Source organism: Mus caroli, unplaced genomic scaffold (genome assembly GCF_978045245.1).
Source record: "Mus caroli unplaced genomic scaffold, Mus_caroli_1 scaffold_17, whole genome shotgun sequence".
Classification (NCBI taxonomy): Eukaryota; Metazoa; Chordata; class Mammalia; order Rodentia; family Muridae; genus Mus; species Mus caroli.
In genome coordinates this window covers 23983389-24007473 of record NW_028227272.1, presented here as the reverse complement: position 1 = coordinate 24007473, position 24085 = coordinate 23983389, and the positions used below count along the sequence as shown (strand labels likewise).

The window sequence follows — 24085 nt, the reverse complement described above, 5'->3', positions numbered from 1 at the left end:
AAAGATTAAATGGATTTTAATAGGGATCAATAATGGGATTAAATGTCCATCACCAAAATATTGACTACCTGCTGGAATTGAGATTGGCAGATATTCTTGGGAGATACTGGAGGAGCAGTTCTAAATCTGTGGAAGTATCTGACAGTTTGAGGAAGATTAGCAACAGAAGTTGAAAGTTGTAAAGGTAAAAATATGTGATGGATCTTTAGCAGTGTGTAGAACATAAAACAATACAAATAGGTAGCGATAAGTTCTATGGGACAAGATGAAGGTGAGAAAGGGTGTCAAGGGTTCAGACTTCCACATCTGCTGGATGCTTAGGTGTAACTGTGAACTGAGGAGATGAGCTCTCTGTAGAGAGAAGAGGGGAAAGCTGAGTGTTAGAACTGGGGTGTGGTTATATGATTTGCTTACATCAAATATTAAATGCTTGGAAAACATCTGTGTGAAGATGCAATGAGGCTGTAGAATTTTGTGTCAGGAACTCAGAAAATGTCTCTACAGACCTTTTTATTCATCTGCATCTATCTGAATAAGAAATCCACAGATGTTGATAATAAAATTAGGTGAAGATTATAGGAAGAAAAAGTGTAAAATTTTTAGGAGCAGACAATGAAATGAAAGAATAAGAAGGGCAAGGACTGATTTTTGAGGATGTAATAATACACAATAATAATACATAATGTAATAATAGTGAGTATCAATGGAAAGGTTAGCAGGAGTGAGTGGGTGTCTATGGCTAAAAATGCAGACTTCGAGAGCATAGAGCCAAGTTAAGGGAGAGATTTCCACACCGTTTTATGATTTTACTGGTTTAAAGTACTGAAGTGGCAGGAGGGGCGAGAGTTATCAAACTAGTGCTCTTGAAAAAACTAAATTAAGATAAATATTTACATTTTAATCACATTTAGCAACACAAAACATATTTGGTATTTAACAGAGTCTATGCCAGTTGTGTGATAGTAGTAGAAGCTAAAGCATTTTAAAATTGAAACTAGAGTTTTATACTGCACGTTATTAAAATGTTTTTCTTCTCCAACCTCTTTAGGTCCTCTCCACCTGCTCCCCATGAAAATTCACATTCATTCTTATCCTTTCTCATACAGGCATTTTAAATAAAATGAAACAAATCAGAACAAGACAAAACAAACAGAAAAAAAGAGACAAAGAAAAAACACAAGAGGCTCGTATAAACACAGTTACATACACACACACGGAGAGAGAGAGAGAGAGAGAGAGAGAAAGAGAGAGAGAGAGGAGGGGGGAGTGAGAGGGGGAGAGAGGGAATGAGGGAGAAAGGGAAAGAGGGAAAGAGGGAGGGAGGGGGAGAGAGAGATCCCATAAAACCAGAAACAATAACATATAAGCAAAAGTCCTAAAGGTAACATTGAGGTCTGGACATAACATAAATGTGGTCTGCATACACAGTGAAATTCCAGTGAAGAAGACTAATTTTTCATTTGCAATTAGTTATTGATTGGATGTAGCTTCTGAGTTAAGGATTGGAGCTTGTGTCTACTTCCCATCTCAGTGATGGAACCCCTATCTGGGACCTGTGCAAGCCACCTCCATCTCCATGAGTTCATATGTGCATCAGTTCTATTAGGTCTGGAAGACACTGTTTCCTTGGTGTCTCCCATCCACACAGGCTCTTACAGCCTTTCTGCTTCTTCTTTTGAAGGGTCCCCTGAGTCCCAAGGGAAGGGATTTGATGGAGACATCCCATTGAGAACTGACTGTTCGAGAGCTTTCATTCTGCACATTGTGCAGTTGTGGCTATGTACAATTAGTTCCTGTCTACATTAGTTCCCTTGACTTGGAGGAGGAAACGTCTCTGATGATTCAGCTACTCGTTTTAATGGTAGCAAGTCAATGACCAAGCGCTTGAGGAGTATATACAGTTGAGAGGGACAAGCAATCTGTCCAGTAAGTACTAATGCCAGCCCCTAAAAACAAGTGGCTCAATAAGGTCAGTATTATAGGTATTAGGACAGAAGAGGAGGTACACTTTTCATTTTATTTTAGTTTTTTTCATTTTAACACAGCACCTTGCTACAGTGACAATACTGACTTTGGACTTCTAATTCTTTGGCCTCATCCTGCCAAATAACAAAAATAACAAGGGTCTATCATCAGGCATGCCTCAGGGACAGCTTCCTGATGCAAGAAAACAAAAAGCAAAATATTTAGAAAGCTGTCAATTTCTACTAACTATATATCCATACATTTTGAGAGGAAAATAGTAAACAAAGTGTGCAGGGAGTGGTAATTTTGGAATTTTTCAGAAAGTGAGGTGCTTTGAGAAAATCACTTTAGACAATAGGAGAGTAGGGACTTTGCCAAACTAAAGAAGACATTCTTGGTAGAGGCAGCAGATTTCCACTTGCACATCTTGGCTTGGGGCTACAGGAACTGTACCCCATCTTTCTGATATTAGCCATTGCCACCAAGAGGCCTTTCACATGTTGACTCATATATAAACACACACACATATATATTAAATATAATACATATAATTATATTCAATACAATCTATATACTATTGAATATGACTAATTTATTAGTTATCTGTGATTAATGTATATCTACATATATATGTATGTATACATACATATATGCACATGCATACACACACTCAACTTTTCCAGTCACTTAACTCCACTGTAACTAAAAGAATAATAAAATTGATTTTAAAAATTAGAATAAAAGCTCCTTTGACATTGAAATAGCTAGAAATTTAATCTTAAATGATCACATGTACTAAAGCACATATTGTAATCTATGAAGTAATGTAGGTGACTCCTGTCAATGATTCCTCTTTGTGTGTGGTGTTGTGTGTGTGTGTGTGTGTGTGTGTGTGTGTGTGACAATAATTATTAAAAGAGAGACTATGAAATTGAGAGGTAGTCAAGTATACAGGAAGAGATGATAGGGAGAGAGTGGAATGGAAAGTATGTAAAATTAGAACTCATGTATAAAATTCTCAAAAATTTTAATATAAATTAATAAAAGCAGAAAATATGGCTTCTGATATATATGTATATATATAAATACATATATATGTTTACATATACATACACACACATATATATATATATATATTCATTGGTGGCAAAATTTCACAAGCCAATGGCTTATATGGAGATGGAGGTGAAGCTCTCCATCTAACATGAAGAGATGCAGACATCAGAGGTTGCTCTTATTGTTCAGACTGTTCAGACAGAACTAAATCAGGAAACAGTTTTATCAGGCCCCAGTTCTCCTCCTGTCTTTACTCACTACAGTACTGGGGTTCCAATCCCTGAGTTCAGCCGTACCTGTCTTTTTATAAGGGTGTTGCTTTTTAAATTTATTTTTAAATTCTGATGATTCTCCTGCTTCTTCAGCAAGTGGTCTTACTGGCTAAGCCATGTCCCCAGGCTCTGTCCACACTTCAGTATCTGAGAAAGAGACTTTCCTGCTATGTGGCTGCCTGAGTCTGCACTGTCTGAAGATTGGCCAGTCTTACTGTCATTCTCCAGTGCAGCCTTACTGAGTGCTGGTAACGAGGTACTCTCTATACAAAATCAGAAAGTCCAGGCTTTGACAATGTCAGATACGTAGTCATTGATTGCTTGAGTCTTCCACAACTGAATGGTTTTATTATTGATTGTATAACTCAGTTCCCTGAAACCAGCCACTTATTGCTGAGATGTCTGAATTTGAACCAATTTTGTGAGAACCCACTGTGATCATATTGTGCATATTACATGTGGATTATGGAAACACAAGTACACTGGCATTTGTATTTTCAACTATTCTTCCTTCAAGAATTTGTTCTACATGTAAAAGACTTCAGCTATGTTCTTAGTAATTGAAACACAAAACCCTATCTCGGACACAATTTCTATTATACTTTAAGATTCAGGTGCTTGCATTTGATTGACACTCTGCATCTTTTATTATAACATCCTTAAAGAACTCAGTATATCATGTTCTTATTCTATGGAGATAAATTTCAAACTTTGAAAAGTTAAGCATCTTGATCAAGGTCATGTAGCTAATTAGTATCAGAGTCACAGTTAGGAACTAGACTCAGTCACTCGTTTAACCTGAAGCCCACATGCATGGAGGATTCTCTATCCCTTAGCTAAGTGATATAACTAGAATGAAGTCATGTACATGGGCAATTGTGGGTAGAGTCAAATATACTTTAAATTGTCCAGTGGAAACAGGAGATGAAATAATTATTGCTTTTTAGTCATGGCAAAAAATAATGAACCTGAGTTTTCCTTTCCTTTTTCTTTTCTTTTTTAATTTTTTTTAACGAATTCACTTTATATCTCACTCAGAGCCTCCCTATCAGCCACCCCCTGCTGCACCTTACTCCTATCTCCCTCCCCCTCCTCTGAAAGGTTAGGCCCCCTTGGATATCCCTCCACTGTGGCTCTTCAAGTCTCAGAAAGGCTAGGCACATCCTCTCCCACTGAGACTAGAGAAGGCAGCTCAGCTAGAAGAACATATCTCACATACAGACAATACCTTTTGGAATATCCTTTGCTCCAGGTGTTCAGGACCCACCTAAAGACCAAGCTGCCCATCTACTGCATATGTGCGGGAAGGCCTAGGCCTTCCTGTGACGTTCCTATCCCTCCAGGCCTGCATCCTTCCTCCTATTCATCCATAACAGTTTCCAAGCTTGATCCACTGTTTGGTTGTGGGTGTCTGTATCTGTTTGATTTAGCTACTGAGTGGAACCTCTCAGAGAACAACATGCTTCTGTGGAGAACATACAGGACTATAATCTCAGAACTCATGAGGATGGGTAAGGAATTTATGGGTATATAGCCAGAAGAACCTGTCTCACACCAAAGCGAGAGAGAGAGAGAGAGAGAGAGACAGACAGACAGACAGACAGACAGACAGACAGACAGAGACAGACAGAGACAGACACAGAGACAGAAGACAGAGAGACAGGAAGAAATTTAGTCTTAGAAAGTTGTAAAATTTAGATAAAACTGAGCCTATTGATAAAAATAAAAAGTTCATTGTGGCCCATATTAAGTGGAAACCTTTATATTACAACAAACAATGTAGTGAAATGTTTAAATGTTTGTGCTTAAATCATAAATACTAGGAACTAGTTACTGGCTTGGTCCTTACAGGCACATACTACTCTTGTAAAGGACCAGAGTTCTGTTCCCAGCACCAGCATCCAGCTGTCCAGCAAGCTCACAATCACTGTAACTCCAAATCCAGAGGCAATTGATGCCTCTGGCCTCATTGGCGCCTGCACCACATGCACAAATCCATTGAGACACACACACACACAAACAGACATACATGTTCACACATACAAATAACAAAAGAAAATATAATGAAACAAGTCTGTTGCATATACGTAGACATAGTTATGAGAAAATATCCTATTTCATATGACTTGCTGTTGATCACTGAGTATGAATGAACACTATTTTATCTGATATATTTGTAAAAGTCACAGAATTTTTCAATTCTACAGTACTCTCTGTTTAGTTTTTAATTTTTTCCTTTCTATAAAGTGCACTCAGTTGTTTTTTTTTTTTAATCTGATAACCCACAAGCAATGTGATAACTCTTCTTCCAATTCTGCATACACCTGTGTTTTCCTCGAGGTAATTTGCACACAGAGGCCGCACTTGCTGCTCTTATACACGCTTTCTTGCAGCCCATTCCCCAAGGATTCTCTTATTCCTCTACTGTGGATCACATCAATAAAGGACGACATCTGTGCAGCCGATCATGGTGAGCCATTTCAGGTAGACCATGTGTTCTACCTTGACCTAACTTCTCATTTCTGTTCTCACCACTATGGCCAATTAATGCGAGGCCTTTTAAGCAGCCAGTTGACTGGTCTGGTCGTGTGCCGGCTATCACCACAAGAGCTTAAGGGCCACAAATCTCTGTTATTACCAAGCTGTTGCTGCCAGAAGCACGCTGACTCCTGACAAAAAGAATAGATTAGGATCAGTCAAATCTCCCCCAGGCTTATCAGTGGGACTTTTAACCGCACCTTCTACCTCAAAGTTTCCCCTTCTCCTGCTTCCAAACACCTACGCAGCAGCAAGCTAACAAGGTGCCTGCCAAACCATATGTTCATAATTAGTTAACTTCTTTCCTGTCGCTAGAGGCACCACTCAGTCAGCAACAGCCGTCAAGGGTGTTGGGCATCCAATAAGACACAACCAGGCTGTACAGCCGCTCAGCCCAGCAGTAAAAGAGGCATACTTAATTCCAGCTGTGGCATTGTTAAGTGAATTAACTTTATCCTCAATTTAAAAAGCCAGCATGAAATCAAAGGGGACCTTGGAAAAGGAAAAAAAAAATAGAGAAAATGAAAAAAAAAATGCTTGTGGGTTAACTCAAGAGTCCAGTGTGGTGAATGAAACTCAACTGGTTGGCCCATTCAGCCAATCATTGCAAGGCAGGTTTTTGGCATCAATATTGCTCCTGGCACAAGTCTTCCTTTTATTTCCCAGTTCTGTGGTTAAGGTCTCTTGTTACAGACGGAGGGGACTGATGATATAATTGTTTACGAGCCAGCGGAACACATTTATGGGTAGTAGTGAGGTTTCCAGAGAGTAATGAGATGTTAAATGTTAGAGACAGTGGTGCACGATTCTGGCTAAGAAATTTCATCTCAAGGTAAGAGTGCTACATATAAACTTACATGTATGTATTTGCAGGTCTGGGCAATCTCTCTGGGAAATAGTTGTCACACAATGTGTGGGGGAGAAATGAAAACTTTCTGGAATTGTTTTAGTTGTTATTGACTGCACACAAAAAAGCCCCTAATATTTTGAAAATGTATATATGGCTTTAAATGTGCCTATTCAATATAAAGGGAAAGTTGATGAATACTTTGAGCAAATGTACATTCACATATGCATGCTGTACCAAGCTTATCAATACAGCTTTTATTGAAGGAATAACACTAATAATAACAGCATCGAATAATATTGAATTTTGCTACCAGAATTTGGCAGCATTATTTTTTTTTAAACCTAGTATGACTATGAGGAATACATTTCTCAACTTTAAAAAAGGTTATATTTACATGTTACAATATTTTATTTTGAGTTTATATTCATGAATATATTATAGCAGTTAGAAAGAATGATCTTCATTGATGACATGTATGGGACCAGGAATGTGGATATAAACACAGGAGAAAGCAGAAGCAGTAGGTAAAATATAAAACTTAAGAACCCAGAAAATTAAATATAGATAGGAAACTAGCTACTTAAATAATGCTAATTTTAAGACTTGTGATTTTGTTGCTATTATTGTAAATCCTTTCATGAAGCAATCTGAGAATAGTCTACTGTCCCTTACATCTTAAAGCTCAGCTTGCGATCCAGTTTCATTGTCGATTACATAATCTCCGCTATCATATTAAATAACCATTGAGGGTGGCTAGGGACTTGGGGCTTCTGAGTAACAGACATAATGATATGTGGCTTAAAGTGAATTAAGAAACAACTGATATGGTGTATAACCAGGGAATTAAAAGACATAAGTCAATGGGAAATTGCAGAAACCACAGATCGGTACAAGTTACAGGCAATTTTCTTAATAACCCTTTAGGATAATATTAGACAAGCTGCACAAAGCCTCTTCACTACCCCCTGTGGGGCAAACTGGTTAACAATCAGAGCCAAAGGTTTGTTTTTAAACACAATTTGCCATCATAAAAAAAATATATTTTATGACTGTCACTAAGCAAGAAATAATTCTTTTTAAACCAAAAATAAAAGTATAAATTAATAAACTTACTCTTTCAGTTTAATCTTTCTTACATTCTTATTTGAATGTGTTTTAATAAAAGAAAATTTAATTGACCCAAACTATAATCTTGTTTCCATAGCAAAAGACTTATTTGCAAGGTCATAGTGGGAGGTCTTTACAATTTACTTTCAGTGTGATTAATGTACAGTGAGATTTCACTTATTGTGAATATTATAACCAGGAACATAAAGAGGTGCAGATTAGACATGGGAAATTACATTGATTAGACACGGGAGACTGATTTTGAGAGCTCTTAAAATCTTTTAGCGTTTTTTGCAGTAAGAAAAAGTGACTCGCTGAAGAAGGCGTTCATGTGAGCTCACAGATGAGCATGATGCTTGACAAAAACTGAGCAGTGATGAGAATCACGGACTGGGCAACGAGAGGCTATGGAAGATGCTGTGTTCCAGGTTAGTGATGGGCTCGTGGCCAACGTGGTGCCAGTAAGACCGGTTAGAAAGAGGCAGAAACAAGAAATGCTGAGGACTGACTCAGAGGCTCTTTCTGGCAGAAGAGGGAGAGAAACGTTAATAATGCCAAACCAGCATGTGTTAATAAAGTGTGAGTGTCAGAAAAAGCGTGAACACGAGTATATTAGAAGCCGGTTGTTGGTACACAGAATATGCCGAGTTTGCTGTCTGTCTAATTAGAATGGATCAGTGAGAATGCACAGCGAAGCAGAAGGGTAGGCAGGACCAGATGCCTGATGCTCAAGTGGAGCAGCTCTCCATTGGGAGCCATTGCTGCAAAGAGGGTGGTACACTCAAGGTCTGGGTCCTAAAGTGTAGCGCCCTGTGTGAGCGAACTGCAGAGCCTAGGTCAAGCCTAAGATCAGGGATATTTGAAAAACGTTCTGAAAGCGACTCTACAAGTCAATACTGCACAGCCAGAAAAGGTAACAGAATTTTGTGAAGTTTAGAGCAAGCACGAAGGAAACAGCTAGAAGTCAGAGAGTACTGATATCCTTCAAATTCTTCTCTAAACCATGGGTGGTAAGGATGGAGTGACATCACACAGACAAAGGCAACGTTTTCCCGATGTTAGAACTTTGCAGCTATCATTACAGGGAGCTTGAGTAATGTGTCTTCCTTGTTAAGGTAATTCTTTTTTTTTTATAATTTATTTTTTATTCACTTTACATCCCCATCACAGCTCCACCACACACACACTCCTCTCCTCCCAGTCCAACCTTTACAAAACTCCCCCCCCCCATCGTCCCCTCCGGTTCTCCTTAGAGGAGGGGGTCTGACCCCTTGGGTACCATCCCACCCTGCGATATCTAAGGCAGTTCTCATCAGATTTCACCTGGGTGTTGCTTTAGCTTCGTCACACACCTCATATGTGAAGTTTCTCTCTTTACCATTAATGTCAATGAAATAAGATCATTGAGGTTTTGTAAGTAGAATTAAACACTCATTAATGAAAACACAAGAGCACAGTGTATCATTATTATTTTCAAGTAGGTTTTCACATTTTTGTGCACGTATGAGCATGTGTGAATGTGAGCACTGCATATGTGTGTCCATGGAGGCCAAAGGAGAGTTTTAGGTCCCTTAAAACTGGAGCCATGAGGATTTGTGAGGTGCTTAGCAGGAATGCTGGGCACTGAGCATACTGCTCTGCAAGCACAGGGAGTGCTTTCAATAGCTGAGCCATCTCTCCAGCTCCATAATTAACACTTTAAATATCAATATTTCTAAAATATTAACAAGAAAATGTTCAAAGTTATATGCATTCATAAATTCAAAGTGCTTATACATTTTTATTAAAGTAACTGTAATTTCATACTTATCTCAGTATCTCAGACAGTTTAACATTCTTTCTTATCATTACCAGATAATTACATGAATGCCTATTGAATAGATTTATTAAAAACTAATTAAAGACATTTTCTGATGAGCTCAGCATTTTTCAGTTCTTCATTACAATGACTCCTATTCTGTCACCAATCTTTTCTTTCTTTTCCTACTTTCAACATTTTTCTCCTAGCTTTGTAGATTAAATAATAAGGTAAAATTTCAATTTTTGTTTCCCAGGGTTTTTTGAGGATTTTGTTTGTTTGTCAGGAAGTGAAAATGATTTCATGTTAGGCAAATGCTGTATCACCAAGCAACAGCCCCAGCTCTTCTCACTATTTTAAATCTATAAAGCACTTTTAATATATTTATTCCTAACAAATTTTGATGAAAAATCCATCTTTTTCTATAGTTCTACATATTTTATAATGTCCATTGTAACTTTTCTTTTTAAATGAATTTATTGTTTAGACATTTAATCATGGAGTTTGAATGTGTTTTAATTCATCATATTGATTTCTAAAGTTGTTAAAAATCCAGTAATTTAAGTCAGGCAGTGGTGGCACACGCCTTTAATCCCAGCACTTGGGAGGCAGAGGCAGGTGGATTTCTGAGTTCCAGGCCAGCCTGGTCTACAGAGTGAGTTCCAGGAGAGCCAGGGCTACACAGAGAAACCCTGTCTCGAAAAACAAACAAACAAACAAAAATCCAGTAATTTACTATAGATTAAATATTAATCTTTGAATCCAGTAAAGCAGTAAAGTAAAGACAAGATGTTATAGGACTTTATACCAATGATGAGGTGATGCGATCAAAGATATCATTCAAGAAAATAGAGTATTTGAAGAATGTACAAATTGACCATTTGACCAAAATGACATTAACAAGGAAATCTAATGGTTGAACATCCTGTTGATAGAGTGTAATAGGAATCAAACTCTAAGCCCACTGAGTCCCCATTAGAATTATGAATAGTAATTCAAATTGGGATTTTGAAATTCCAGGAAATAGTATAAATTATACATTTCATGTTGATATGATTGTGAGACTCAGGGGTGTTTATTTATTTTGTTTAGTGTTTAGCTTTTGCCAAAGGTACACATTTTGGGGGAAAGCACAGTAGCCACACAGTCATTAGAGCCTACTCTAGTGACCTGGGTCTGCTTCATTCCCTCTGCTCCATCCATGTTACAATAGAAGGTTTATTAAAATATCATATTATCTAGTTGAAAAAAATGGTCTTAGAACTTTCCCTACAAGTCTTCCCACTCAAGATTCAGTAGACTTGAATCTCAGTTCTCCTTGATGGGTCTATGCCTACATTATGTGTTGCCAGAAGAGCCTACATTGAAGGTTATAAAGAAGACACCCAAATTCACACACACACACACACACACACACACACACACACACCACATATACACAGATATTGATTTTCATATACATTTATATGCATATATTTCACAGCCAGTAAAATCCAGAGTAAAATAAAATTGTTATTATTGTTTACATATTGTACATTTTAAAACTGAAATCTAGAGATATAGGTCAAAGGTCAAATGACCATGTTGGAAGTTGTATTGGATTCTACTGGATCATATGATTGTTCTAGCCTACGATTTTTAAGGATTTCTATGCTAATTTATATAGTGAGTGTGAAATTTATATATCTACCAATAATACTAGTGTTCCCTTCTTATTTTGTCTTCTCCCCCACCACCCACCTCTCATCTTCTTCTCCTCAGAGAAGGAAGGGGATATCAACCTGCCCTGACATCTTCTGAGAAAAACCCTCCGACTCAAATCTATCCAAACACTTGTCTTGCCCATCCTGCCCAGCAGTTTTTTTTTGTTTGTTTTTGTTTTTGTTTTGTTTTTACAGATTTTCCTTCATAATAGAGATAACTGCATATCTGGCTTTATCACAACACTATTTGAAATACCAAGTTATGAACCAGCCAAGTTTCCACTAGTCAGTGGATTTCAGGTCATCAGTAGGATAAAATTCCAAGACCTAAAAAAATACTAAATCTTATTCTTATATTTGCATATATTCTGAGTTTTATTTCCTAAAAATGCCTTTCATTCACAAATCTAAAGGTAGAAAACAGAATGTTCTAGATCTGACCAGTCTTTAGAGAAGATTGATGTATTAGTCTCTCTCTTTTTATGTTGTTTATTTGCTTGTTGTTTTTGAGTCAGGTCTCATGTAACCCAGGCTGGCCTTAAACTTATTCCATAGCTGAGATTAACATTGAACCCACAATGTCCTTGTTCTTATTTCTCTAGTACAGGAATTGCAAGTGTGTGCAGCCATGACTAAGTTTAAAGCAAGTTGACTGAGCGTCATATTGCAAGGTCATACAAAATAAACATTCCCACTCCAGTTTTTGCAACATTCACTCTATTTTTGTGTGCTTTAAAATGCACAATGGAACTGCCTTTCCTTACCTAGAATGATCAATCCTGTTAATGGAGTTGTTCTTTGCTTCCCTTTTGAGAATTAGAACTGTCTTCAGCAAGCCCTCTCTAGTGTCTGAAGGATGCAACAGCTCACTGAAGATGACTCTGTGTGTGTGTGTGTGTGTGTGTGTGTGTGTGTGTGTGAGAGAGAGAGAGAGAGAGAGAGAGAGAGAGAGAGAGAGATTCCTAATTAAGTTATTTATTTTACATCCAGATCCCCTCTGTCCTCTCCTGCAGGTCCCTTCCTCTCACATCCCCTCCCTCACCTCTCATCCTCTTCTCCTCAGAGAAGGAAGGTGAGGCCTCCCATGGATAGTCACCTGTCCTGACATATTCTGAGTTAGGATCTCACTCTTCTGAGGAAAATCCTCCAACACAAACCCATCCTAACACTTGTCTTATGTCTGTCTGCCTCATCGTGATAACACTTAGTTCCATACATCTGTATCTTATTGTTTTGACAGATGATCATGTCCCTTTCTCTTCCCTTTGTGCCACTTTTTGACCTTTCTAGCTGTTCACACAGCTACTTTTATCTATCAGTTGTTGCACTATCTTCTACTTTACAGAGAAAACTAAACTTATCAAGTAAACTCTTCAGCTTTCTCCTAAAATATGTCACTTCAAACGTCTTCCCTACCTTGTCATATAGCTTTACATATAACATCCCCAACCCATCAGATTCTGATTTAAATATGAAACACCTCGTAGGACTCTTTTCTTAAAGCTTAGGGTAATATTTTAGGGATTTCTGGAAACTTTAGGGTTTGGGTTCTACTTGGATGAACGTAAGTCAGTGAGATCAAGTCCTCTTGGGATTGTCCCTCTGGCTCCTTCCTGTCTTACTTTTATCTCTGTTTCTATCATTGTGCTAAACAGCCCTTTCCTGTCATAATATCCTTAGTCATGATGTTCTGTCCAAGCTTGGGGAACATATGACCATAAGATGAATTCTCTGAAGTTGTGTTAATAAATAAAACTTTCCACCACTACATGTTCAATAAAGTATTTGGGTGTCTTAGTCAGGGTTTCTATTCCTGCACAAACATCATGACCAAGAAGCAAGTTGGGGAGGAAAGGGTTTATTTGGCTTACACTTCCATACTGATATTCATCACCAAGGAAGTCAGGACTGGAACTTAAGCAGGTCAGGAAGCAGGAGCTGATGCAGAGGCCATGGAGGGATGTTCTTTACTGGCTTGCTTCCCCTGGCTTGCTCAGCCTGCTCTCTTATAGAACCCAAGACTACCAGCCCAGAGATGGTCCCACCCACAAGGGGCCTTTCCCCCTTGATCACTAATTGAGAAAATGCCTTACAGTTGGATCTCATGGAGGCATTTCCTCAACTGAAGATTCTTTCTCTGTGATAACTCCAGTTGTGTCAAGTTGACACAAAACTAACCAGTACATTGGATCATAGTGGTAAGAAAATACTAGGGCAATCTTCATGCTGACCTGCTTCATTAATAATTCTTTTTATTTATTTATTTTTTTGATTTTTAATATTTTTATTACATATTTTCCTCAATTACATTTCCAATGCTATCCCAAAAGTCCCCCATAGCGCCCCCCACTTCCCTACCCACCCATTCCCATTCTTTTGGCCCTGGCATTCCCCTATATTGGGGCATATAAAGTTTGCAAGTCCAATGGGCCTCTCTTTCCAATGATGGCCGACTAGGCCATCTTTCGATACATATGCAGCTAGAGACAAGAGCTCCGGGGTTCTGGTTAGTACATCATGTTGTTCCAACAATAGGGTTGCAGATCCCTTTAGCTCCTTGGGTACTTTCTCTAGCTTCTCCATTGGGAGCCCTGTGATACATCCAATAGCTGACTGTGAACATCCACTCCTGTGTTTGCTAGGCCCCGGCATCGTCTCACAAGAGACAGCTATATTTGGGTCCTTTCAGCAAAATCTTGCTAGTGTATGCAATGGTGTCAGCGTTTAGAAGCTGATTATGGGACGGATCCCTGGATACAGCAGTCTCTAAATGGTCCATCCTTTCATCACAGCTACGAACTTTGTCTCTGTAACTCCTTCCCTGGGTGTTTTGTTCCCAATTCTATGAAGGTGCACAGTGTCCACACTTTGGTCTTCATTCTTCTTGAGTTTCATGCGTTTATCAAATTGTATCTTATATCTTGGGTATCCTAAGTTTTGGGCTAATATCCACTTATCAATGAATACATATTGTATGAGTTCTTTTGTGATTGTGTTACTTCACTCAAGATGATGCCCTCCAGGTCCATCCATTTGGCTAGGAATTTCATAAATTAATTCTTTTTAATAGCTGAGTAGTACTCCATTGTGTAAATGTACCATAATTTCTGTATCCATTCCTCTGTTGAGGGACATCTGGGTTCTTTCCAGCTTCTGGCTATTATAAATAGGGCTGCTATGAACATAGTGGAGCATGTGTCCTTTTTACCGGTTGGGACATCTTCTGGATATATGCCCAGGAGAGGTATTGCTGGATCCTCCGGTAGTACTATGTCCAATTTTCTGAGGAACCGCCAGACTGATTTCCAGAGTGGTTGTACAAGCTTGCAATCCCACCAACAATGGAGGAGTGTTCCTCTTTCTCCACATCCTCGCCAGCATCTGCTGTCACCTGAATTTTTGATCTTAGCCATTCTGACTGGTGTGAGGTGGAATCTCAGGGTTGTTTTGATTTGCATTTCCCTGATGATTAAGGATGTTGAACATTTTTTCAGGTGTTTCTCTGCCATTCGGTATTCCTCAGGTGAGAATTTTTTGTTCAGTTCTGAGCCCCATTTTTTAATGGGGTTATTTGACTTTCTGGAGTCCACCTTCTTGAGTTCTTTATATATATTGGATATTAGTCCCTTATCTGATTTAGGATAGGTGAAGATCCTTTCCCAATCTGTTGGTGGTTTTTTTGTCTTATTGATGGTGTCTTTAGCCTTGCAGAAGCTTTGTAGTTTCATGAGGTCCCACTTGTCAATTCTCGATCTTACAGCACAAGCCATTACTGTTCTATTCAGGAATTTTTCCCCTGTGCCCATATCTTCAAGGCTTTTCCCCACTTTCTCCTCTATAAGTTTCAGTGTCTCTGGTTTTATGTGAAGTTCCTTGATCCACTTAGACTTGACCTTAGTACAAGGAGATAGGAATGGATCGATTCGCATTCTTCTACATGTTAACAACCAGTTGTGCCAGCACCATTTGTTGAAAATGCTGTCTTTCTTCCACTGGATGTTTTTAGCTTCCTTGTCGAAGATCAAGTGACCATAGGTGTGTGGGTTCATTTCTGGGTCTTCAATTCTATTCCATTGGTCTATTTGTCTGTCACTATACCAGTACCATGCAGTTTTTATCACAATTGCTCTGTAGTAGAGCTTTAGGTCCGGCATGGTGATTCCACCAGAGGTTCTTTTATCCTTGAGAAGAGTTTTTGCTATCCTAGGTTTTTTGTTATTCCAGATGAATTTGCAGATTGCACTTTCTAATTCATTGAAGAATTGATTTGGAATTTTGATGGGGATTGCATTGAATCTGTAATTCTTAACTTGATACATTGTGCCCACAATTATGAGACCCAGGTTTTCACACTGATTTTTTTTTTTGAAAACGCAATATATAAATTTAATTTTGTTCCTAACCAAACCTCAGAAAGTTTTGGCAAAAACTGACAGTGAAATGAATAAATTGAAAAATGAAACTGCCTGGAAAAGTGGTTAGAATGTATACCTCTAGCAATACAGTAATCTTGACATGTGATACTGTAGAATACAAGAAGAGAACAGAATAAAACATCCAAAAGACTTATTCAGAATATGATCACATAACTAATATGCACAGGGACATGGCATTAGGCTACAGATAATTATCATGAAGCGTACTGGAACAATTTGACTCTGTTGACAAAGATGAATCTTAACCTCTGTTTCGGGCAACAGAATGTTGGTACACAGATACTAAAGGTATGGGGATTTTTTTTCTAAGCAATATAAGAAAATTATTAAAGATCCACTTCCAAGAAAGGAAGTGGGCTAGAGCAGGGAGAAAGACAAGCAGCTCAACCACACTACTAGGTAAAGCATAGAAATATTGTGTCTGCCTCATTTACATCATAACTTTTGTATACAAGCTCTACATGTTATGCATTATTTTACATATGATTTCATGCATCATGTATCTTATTAGCATCTTAAATCTCAGTCTAGTTATGCATCTTAGTATCACAGTGATAGGTTCCTTGCAGACAATTTGGATCATCAGTACACTTTCCTCTTTGACAGATTTTGTTATACTTTTATTAGGATATACTAATTTTATATAAATATGTCATACTGTACTTCACTATTGTATTCACCCAATATTTTTGCTTAGCACCCAATGGCAGTGACAATTGCCTGTATTGTTTTAGGGGCCTCTGAAGACATACATAGGAAGAAAGACCAATTTATGAGATAAAACAATAAGAACTTCTGAGAGAGAAAAAATAAAACTGTGATTTTGAAGAAGCTAAACAATTTAATACAGGACAATAATTGATAGGAAGAAAATATTCTTTGAACCACTTTAAAATTATATTGTCCAATATCAAAACATCCTCATGAGATTATAAAGACAACACAGAGTATAAGTGAAAATGTGGTCTTGTTTATTTCAAAATAATTAATAAGGTTTTAATAGTTTTGATGTAAGGTGGTTAAATTTGACTTTTCATTAAATATTTAATTATTTTCACATGATCTATGAAGGCCTGATAAGTATGCCTAAGAATCTTTAGAAATAGTATTACTTTTAGTCTTCAAAACAGAAAGCGTGTGGGAATAAAGGATTTTAGAGATGAAGAAGTCAAGTTACAGGAGTACTTAGTAGCACACATGCTTGCTTCTAACAGGAGACGACTTTGTTTTAAGACCAAGCTTTCATCCAATTTATAATTCTCCCTCCATTCTGCCTCCTTCAACTTCACACACTTAAGTTGAAGTGTTAAGATGAAATTATGTGTTCTGTGGTGTATTCAGTATATACTCAAAATCTAGGTTATGAATAGAAAGGGGATCAATGTCATGTTGATTGCAAAGAACCCTTAGGTACTGTAACAAATCGGTACTGGACTTGAGGAAACTGAAGGAAAAGGAAGATAGAAAAAAAAGAACAAGAAACAGAGGATGAGGAGGAAGCAGAAGACAAAGAAGAAGACAAAAAAAGAAGACAAAGAAGAAGTCGGCATTACCCGGGAAGATCTAGAAAGGAGTGAGCAGAAATTATATAACCTGGAACCCCACCGAGTCAGTCTAGCTGGGAAGTGAGAGATCATTGGGTTAAAAATCCTGAAAACTTGTTAAAGAAAGAGCTATAAACAGGACCTGAATATGGACGACACAAACAGAAATGATACCGTGGAAGGTGGTAATGTCACAGGACTCTAACTCTAGTCAAAGAACTACAGACCACTAAGGAATTCTGGGAGGAGAAATAGTCTTCTCCAAGCAAGAGCTGCCCGATTAGTTATCCAATGCCAAGTGTTCTATATTAACTCAGATATAAGCAAGCAACATTGTAAAGACTAAGAAGATTGTCTCTACATCTTTATATTGAATATCTATGTAACAACAATATAGAGGAAGTCAGAGGCCATGCATTTGAGAAGAGGGGTACAGGATAGGCTGAAGGGATAGTGAAATTGTGTAATCATATTTAAATTTAAAGAAAAATCATGAAAGAGAGAGATAAAGAGTGAGTGTGCTCTGCTCAGAGGGTCTCTGTTACTAAGACAAAACCCACAGTGGTTTCACTAATGCCTCATCTGTCATTAAATTATCTCTACTTAAATCTCCCAGAGGGAAGGCCAAATAGGGGCACAAGAACATGTAGCCTTTGAACAGTGAGCATCAAATCACCTGCCGTTTGTGGTCTTTCCTTTTGTTTATTTCCTCAAAAATCGGTGTCAACATATCAGTCTATGATTTGTAGAACAAATTTTATCCAAACCAGTGTCCCTGTGCATGTGTGCAAACTTCAGGCTTTACTTTGGTCTTGCATTTGTAGTCTATGTTAAATCCCACGAGTACACATATGCTTTGCTCATGTTACCTCTTTCTTCAATCTGTGACTAGGTCTTTAAGAACAAATGTACAGAGGATGGAAGAGAATGTGAGGAGAGAAAGGGAATAGAAGAGGGAGGAAAAAGAAAAAATAGAAACGCTGTAAATCAGCCAACATCCCATAGAGGGCAGTATGGTTCAAGTTGTCTTAGTAGGAGACCCTGCTTTGCTGTAAAGAATATAATGCGCTCAGTATTTCTTAATTACCTGCAGATGTTTATGTAAGGCTACCCAGTACCAAAAGGTCAGCTATGAAAGCATACATACAAGTACATCTTAGGACATATTTATGCAATTAGGAATAAGTGTTTGTGTGTGTGCGTGTGTGTGCAACACAGATTTTTTTTTAAAAAGGCCATGAATTCAAAAGAGAGCAAGAAGAGTTACATGGAAGGGTTTTGGGGGAGAAAAAGAAGGGAGAAATTATTTATATTATAATCTCAAAAAATAAAAGAATATTGTTGTCAAATGTACAGAAGTATGAAATAAAATTGTGCTTACAGGGAAGTGGTAATGGACAAAGGCAGTATAAAATGTCAGAATGTCAGAGTTGGAATTGATCATAAATAATCATTATAAAATCTTTACAGATTTATAAATCTGCACGTGAAATTACGCTCCTAAGCTCAGGCAGCCATTCTGATGTTTTCAGCAGCTTGTACTTGCTGCCAAATCACACAGCTTTCCCTTCTTGTTGTCCCAGGACTGTGTGAGATATTTCTAGCTTAAATTATTTACATATTTTTAATAATTCTTTGAGATGCTAATTTAATTATCTCATCTCTTCTTTACCTTGCCTGCCTCCACATTCACTATTTTTTGAATTTATAGTCGATTTTTCTCTTTTACATGTTATTTTTAATGGATAAATAAAATTCTTTCATAAGATTAAATATTATTAATATATCTAGCTTAATTAAATTTTGATGAATTTTAGTGTTATGATAAACACATTTTAATTTAAATTACATTTTAATTTCTGAATGATTGTGATATGAATTGCAAATGGAAGAGGGGATAAATATTTTTCAATATACAGGTATTTCTGTCAACACACCAGTTTTCAAAAATGCCACGCTAACTTACTCTGTGTGCTCTGGACACTTCTTGATATTCACTTTAATCTTAATTTGATTTGTCCTGTGAGCAATGGAATCTCATTTGATTCTGTGACATGAGAAAGCATTGTTAAAAACTAATAATCTACAAGTAATCTTTCTAAATTATCCCATTATGGGGATCCATCCCATATGCAGACACCAAACCCAGACACTATTGCAGATGCCAAGAAGTGCTTGCTGACGAGCCCGATATAGCTGTCTCCTGAGAGGCTCTGCCAGAGCCTGACAAATATAGAGATGGATGCTTGCAGTCAACCAGTGATTGGCCACGCTGAACGTAAGGTTCCCAATGGAGGAGTTAGAGAAAGGACTAAAGAACTTGAAGGGGTTTGCAACCCATAGGATGAACAACAATATCAACTAACCAGTCCTCCTAGAGCTCCCAGGAACTAAACCACCAACCAAGCAGTAGACATGGAGGGACCCATGTCTCCAGCTGCATATGTAGCAGAGGATGGCCTTGTCGAGCTTCAATGGGATTAGAGGCCCTTGAAGGTTTGATGCCCCAGTATAGGGGAATGCCAAGGCAGGAAGACAGGAGTAGGTGGAATGTGGGTGAACACCCTCATAGAAGCAGGGAGAGGGAGGATGGGATAGTGGGAAACCGGGAAAGGGGATAACATTTGAAATGTAAATAAATAAAAATATCCGATGGGGGCTGGCAGGGTTGAGGAACTGAGATGGATTCTAGAAAGCCCATAGAAAGATTACTAAATTATTCAAGTTTTTTCTCTTGATGCCTCTCTTAGTATCTCCAAGTCATTATATAGTTTCAGTTTCTAAAACTAAAGTTTTAGAGGAATTGAAAAAAAATTACACAAAAACATACCAAATTTTGCCCAAACTGAATCTACCTGATTTCAAAAAATGCTAGCTCCATTTAATATTATCTGCACAATTTGCAGAGAAACTTTTTTTCCTCTGTGATTAATTATTTTGCCCACTTTATAATGATGTAAAGATTGAGTTGGATACTATAGATAATTCTAGACTATTAGCTATAATCTACAGATAACATAGACTATTATTAATGATTGACAAGCACATAAAATGTATAAAATAATATTAATACTATTTATAGAGAAAAAGCAGTAGAAATATGTCTTAAGTATGAACACTAATAGTAAAATAAATAGATAACAGACAGTGAGCAAGATGATGAATACTAACTTTGCCAAAAAGGCAGAATTACAGTAGAAAGAAAAACGCGATACATAAATATTTAAAATGAAATAGAAAATGAGGGAAAAGAGGCGAATGAAGGGACCGAGGATGGCTTATGGCAGTGGAGCTAATGCTGTTGACCATTTACCTGTGAACATATGCCGTTACAAATCAGTCAACATCCTTGAAGTGACAACACAAAGTGTGCACCTAAACCTGCACCATGGACTCAGTTCTCATGATCCAAAGTCGTTTTGAAAATGTACTACATTTGTTCCTAGTATGGCATGTTAGTTAATGGGGGAGGTTGAGGGATGAAAAATCAGATCATAAAATTCCATACTTCCCATTCAGCTTTTCTTTAATGCTAAAAGAAGTAAAATAATGCTTACTAATTTCAAAGTGATGTAATTTTCTGTTGTACTGCATACATCACCCATTGGTGTAAACTTGTTAATCATTTTATGTGGTACATTTGTATTTGCTTTTAATATATGAATTGATACTATGTTAACTATAGCTTAAAGTATTAACAGTTTATAATTTGCTGTTTTAAAGTATATATGTATATATAAATATATGATTGTAATAATCTCAAAAAGAATGACAGTTATATTTATGCATTTGAATTATAAATAATGTCTAATTACAAAGAAAATATAGGCGAATTGTTTTGATTTAAGGATATTAGAAAGATTTTACTAAGCTGATAAAGTTATAAAAAGTATGAACTCAAACCTTTAGTACAATGCCAGATAGTAAACACTTTTCCAAATTATAACATTGAGTGAATTATAATCTTCCAAAAAGATTTATGCTGTTTTATTTAATTTGAAAAAAAATGTGTGTGCAATTTATAAGAGTCAGAATAAAACAAAAGCAGTGAAAATCTAAAAGACAATTGGATGTAGAACAATGACAAAGGAGATGCAATATTCATGTTCACAGCTAGACTCAGGATAGCGAGAACGGTCAGAAAAATGAAGTAGGTTGCTATCCTTTGATAAATGTGCATTTGTGAAAAAGCAAAAAAAAAAAAAATAGATTTCAAACAGGCTGGTGCGATGGCTCTGCTCTTCCAGGGGTCCTGAATGTAATTCCCAGCATCCTCATGGTGGCTCACAACCATCAGTAATAGAACCCAACTCCCTCTTCTGGTGTGAAGACAGCTACAGTGTACTCATACACATGAATAAAATAAAGCTTAATTTTTTTTGAATGTGCATTTGTGGAGAGACACACAGTCACAGACCTCTGTATATAAAGCTTTAGTAGGTGATGACAGAAAGGAAAACTGCTTGTTAGTACATGGGCAACTTGATAAAACTTCAGTTACAGTAAGAACTTTGCACGTGTGTTTCATATTGTCATTGAGCAAAATGATCATCTCATGAAGGTGAGCCCAGGTGTCACCATAACACCCATTATGTATATTACATATTATTATATAATGGTGCTACTGTAAGTTCTGCATACAACCGAGGGACGACACAAAAGACAAATAAATCAGCAAAACTTTGAAAAGCCACGCTTGATATGATAATACCCTCAAAATCCCAATCAAAGACAACAGAAAGTAAAATTGGCAAGCATGAGAAGAAAGAATCAAATCGCAGAGACATGAATAGAATGCGTGTTGTGATGTGATTGCTACCATGGACTTTTAGCAAACAAGTGGATGGTTTGGGAAAATTATATAACCACCACAATTGAAGTTTACCAGTAGAAAATATGAAAAAAAAAGAACATTGAAATATGTAGAGATAGATTCATGGGGTTTTCTATGAAATATCTGAAGAACGGGTACTTCTGATACACTGAAGAGATGGAGAAATAGCCGACTATTAAAACTCTGCAGTCAGGAATACCAGAGAGGCCTTTGACACAAGACAGGAGGCATTCCTTACTATATCAAATGGAAAAGTGAAGAGAAACTAGACAAATACTTGGATGTAGACAAATCAAGGAGCAATTAAGGTAACAAATCACAAAGGCTTGATGCTTGATGTCACTTTATCTAAGGTCGGGCTTTAATTAGGAAGCCCGCTGTTGCTGTTAGATTTCAGTGGTGACTGAGAAAGTGAAAGCATTGGGATAAAGAAACAAATTAGCATTAATGTGGGAAAGAACCTCACTTCTTCCCGCTGCTAGTGATGATTCTAGTTAACTGAAGGGAATCTTTAAAAATCAAGTACAACTCATTTTGGAGTTTTCATTAAAAATATAAGATGTACTTTTAAGAAATCAGTAAATTTTGTTTAATTATTTGTTTATTGAGACAGAGTCTCAGTATATAGCATTGATGGCCTGGATTTTACTTAATAAACTGTCCTAGATTTTTTTTCCTCTCCTTTATTCTTTTTCTTCAATTTTTATTATTTTATTTATTTATATTCGAGTTGTTGCCCCCACTCTTGGTCCCCGCCCCCACAATTCCTCATCCTATTCCTTCTTCCCCTTGCCTCCAAGAGGGTTCTCTCCCCCAACCCCAGCAGGCCTCCCCCTTCCCTGGGGCCTCAAGTCTCATGAGGATTAAGTGCACATCTTCTTCCACTAAGGCCAGACCAGGCAGTTCTCTGCTATATTTGTGCCAGAGGCCTAGGACTGGGACTGGCCCCTGTATGCCCCTGGTTGGTGGCTCAGTCTCTGGAAGCTCCTTGGGGTTTGGATAATTTGCGGCTGCTGGCCTTCCTGTGGGGTCACTCTCCCTTCAGCTTTCATCCTTCCCCCCCATTCAACCCTGGGGGCCCAGACTTCAGTCCAATGGTTGGGTGTAAGTATTTGCTCCTGTCTCAGCCAGCTGCTGGTAGGGCCTCTCAGAGGACAACCATGCCAGGTTGTGCCTACCTCTGCCTACTAAGAGCAGCGACTTAAAATCTTTGCACTGTTTCGATTTGAAATAACTCTCTCTCTCTCTCTCTCTCTCTCTCTCTCTCTCTCTCTCTCTCTCTCTCTCTCTCCCTCTCTCTCTCTTTCTCCCTCTCTCTCTCTCTCTCTCCCTGTTTCTCTCCCCCCTCTCTCCCCTTTCCCCTTCCTCCCTCTTTCCTTCCTTTCTCCCTACCTTGCATTTGAAACAGACCTCAGACTCACTCCGGAGCTAAGAATGACTTTAAACTCTTGAACTTTTGTTGCACCCCCTGGGTATTGGGATGACGAGCCTATATATTGTTTATAGAAACAAAGGCATAGGAGACACCTGAACATATCCTTTAAGAGAGGAAGCAGTGAGTGCATTATGTAATCTCTCTCCAATGTAACAGTTTAGAAATTTATTGAGTTATAACAAATCTGAAAGAATGCATAAAAATTCTTTTAGTTGGTTTATTCCTGCAAGATATTATTGAAAAATATATAAATAAATGTTTATAATACCCTCAATTTTTGTAAAGTAATATTAAGATAGTCTTGAACTTTGTATGTACATTTACTATATACACATTTGCTTGTGGACATTAAATTATATGGACATGGATAAATTACCTTGGTCACTTTGGGTCAGGGCACAAGGCTAGTTCTGAAATCAGGAGAAGAGTGTGCTGAGGGTTAACTATAGGCGGTAGGCTGAGATTGGAGGCTGTCACTTAGAGCAACTACCCCAGGTAGCCTCTGCATGCCTTTGGATTCCTATCTCAAGAGGTAAGTTTGATATTT

The 24085-nt window shown here is 37.7% G+C and overlaps 1 protein-coding gene across 1 annotated transcript in view; it reads left to right on the top strand.

Moving 5' to 3' along the window:
- The first annotated feature begins 6575 nt into the window (after nucleotides 1–6575).
- Gmnc (geminin coiled-coil domain containing) overlaps nucleotides 6576–24085 on the top strand; it is a 34999-nt gene continuing 17489 nt past the window's right edge. Inside the window, exons 1-2 of the mRNA XM_085832199.1 lie at nucleotides 6576–6663; nucleotides 8086–8216. Coding sequence (XP_085688325.1) covers nucleotides 8196–8216 — 21 coding nt within the window. The 5' untranslated portion in view covers nucleotides 6576–6663; nucleotides 8086–8195. The remainder of the gene's footprint in view (nucleotides 6664–8085; nucleotides 8217–24085) is intronic.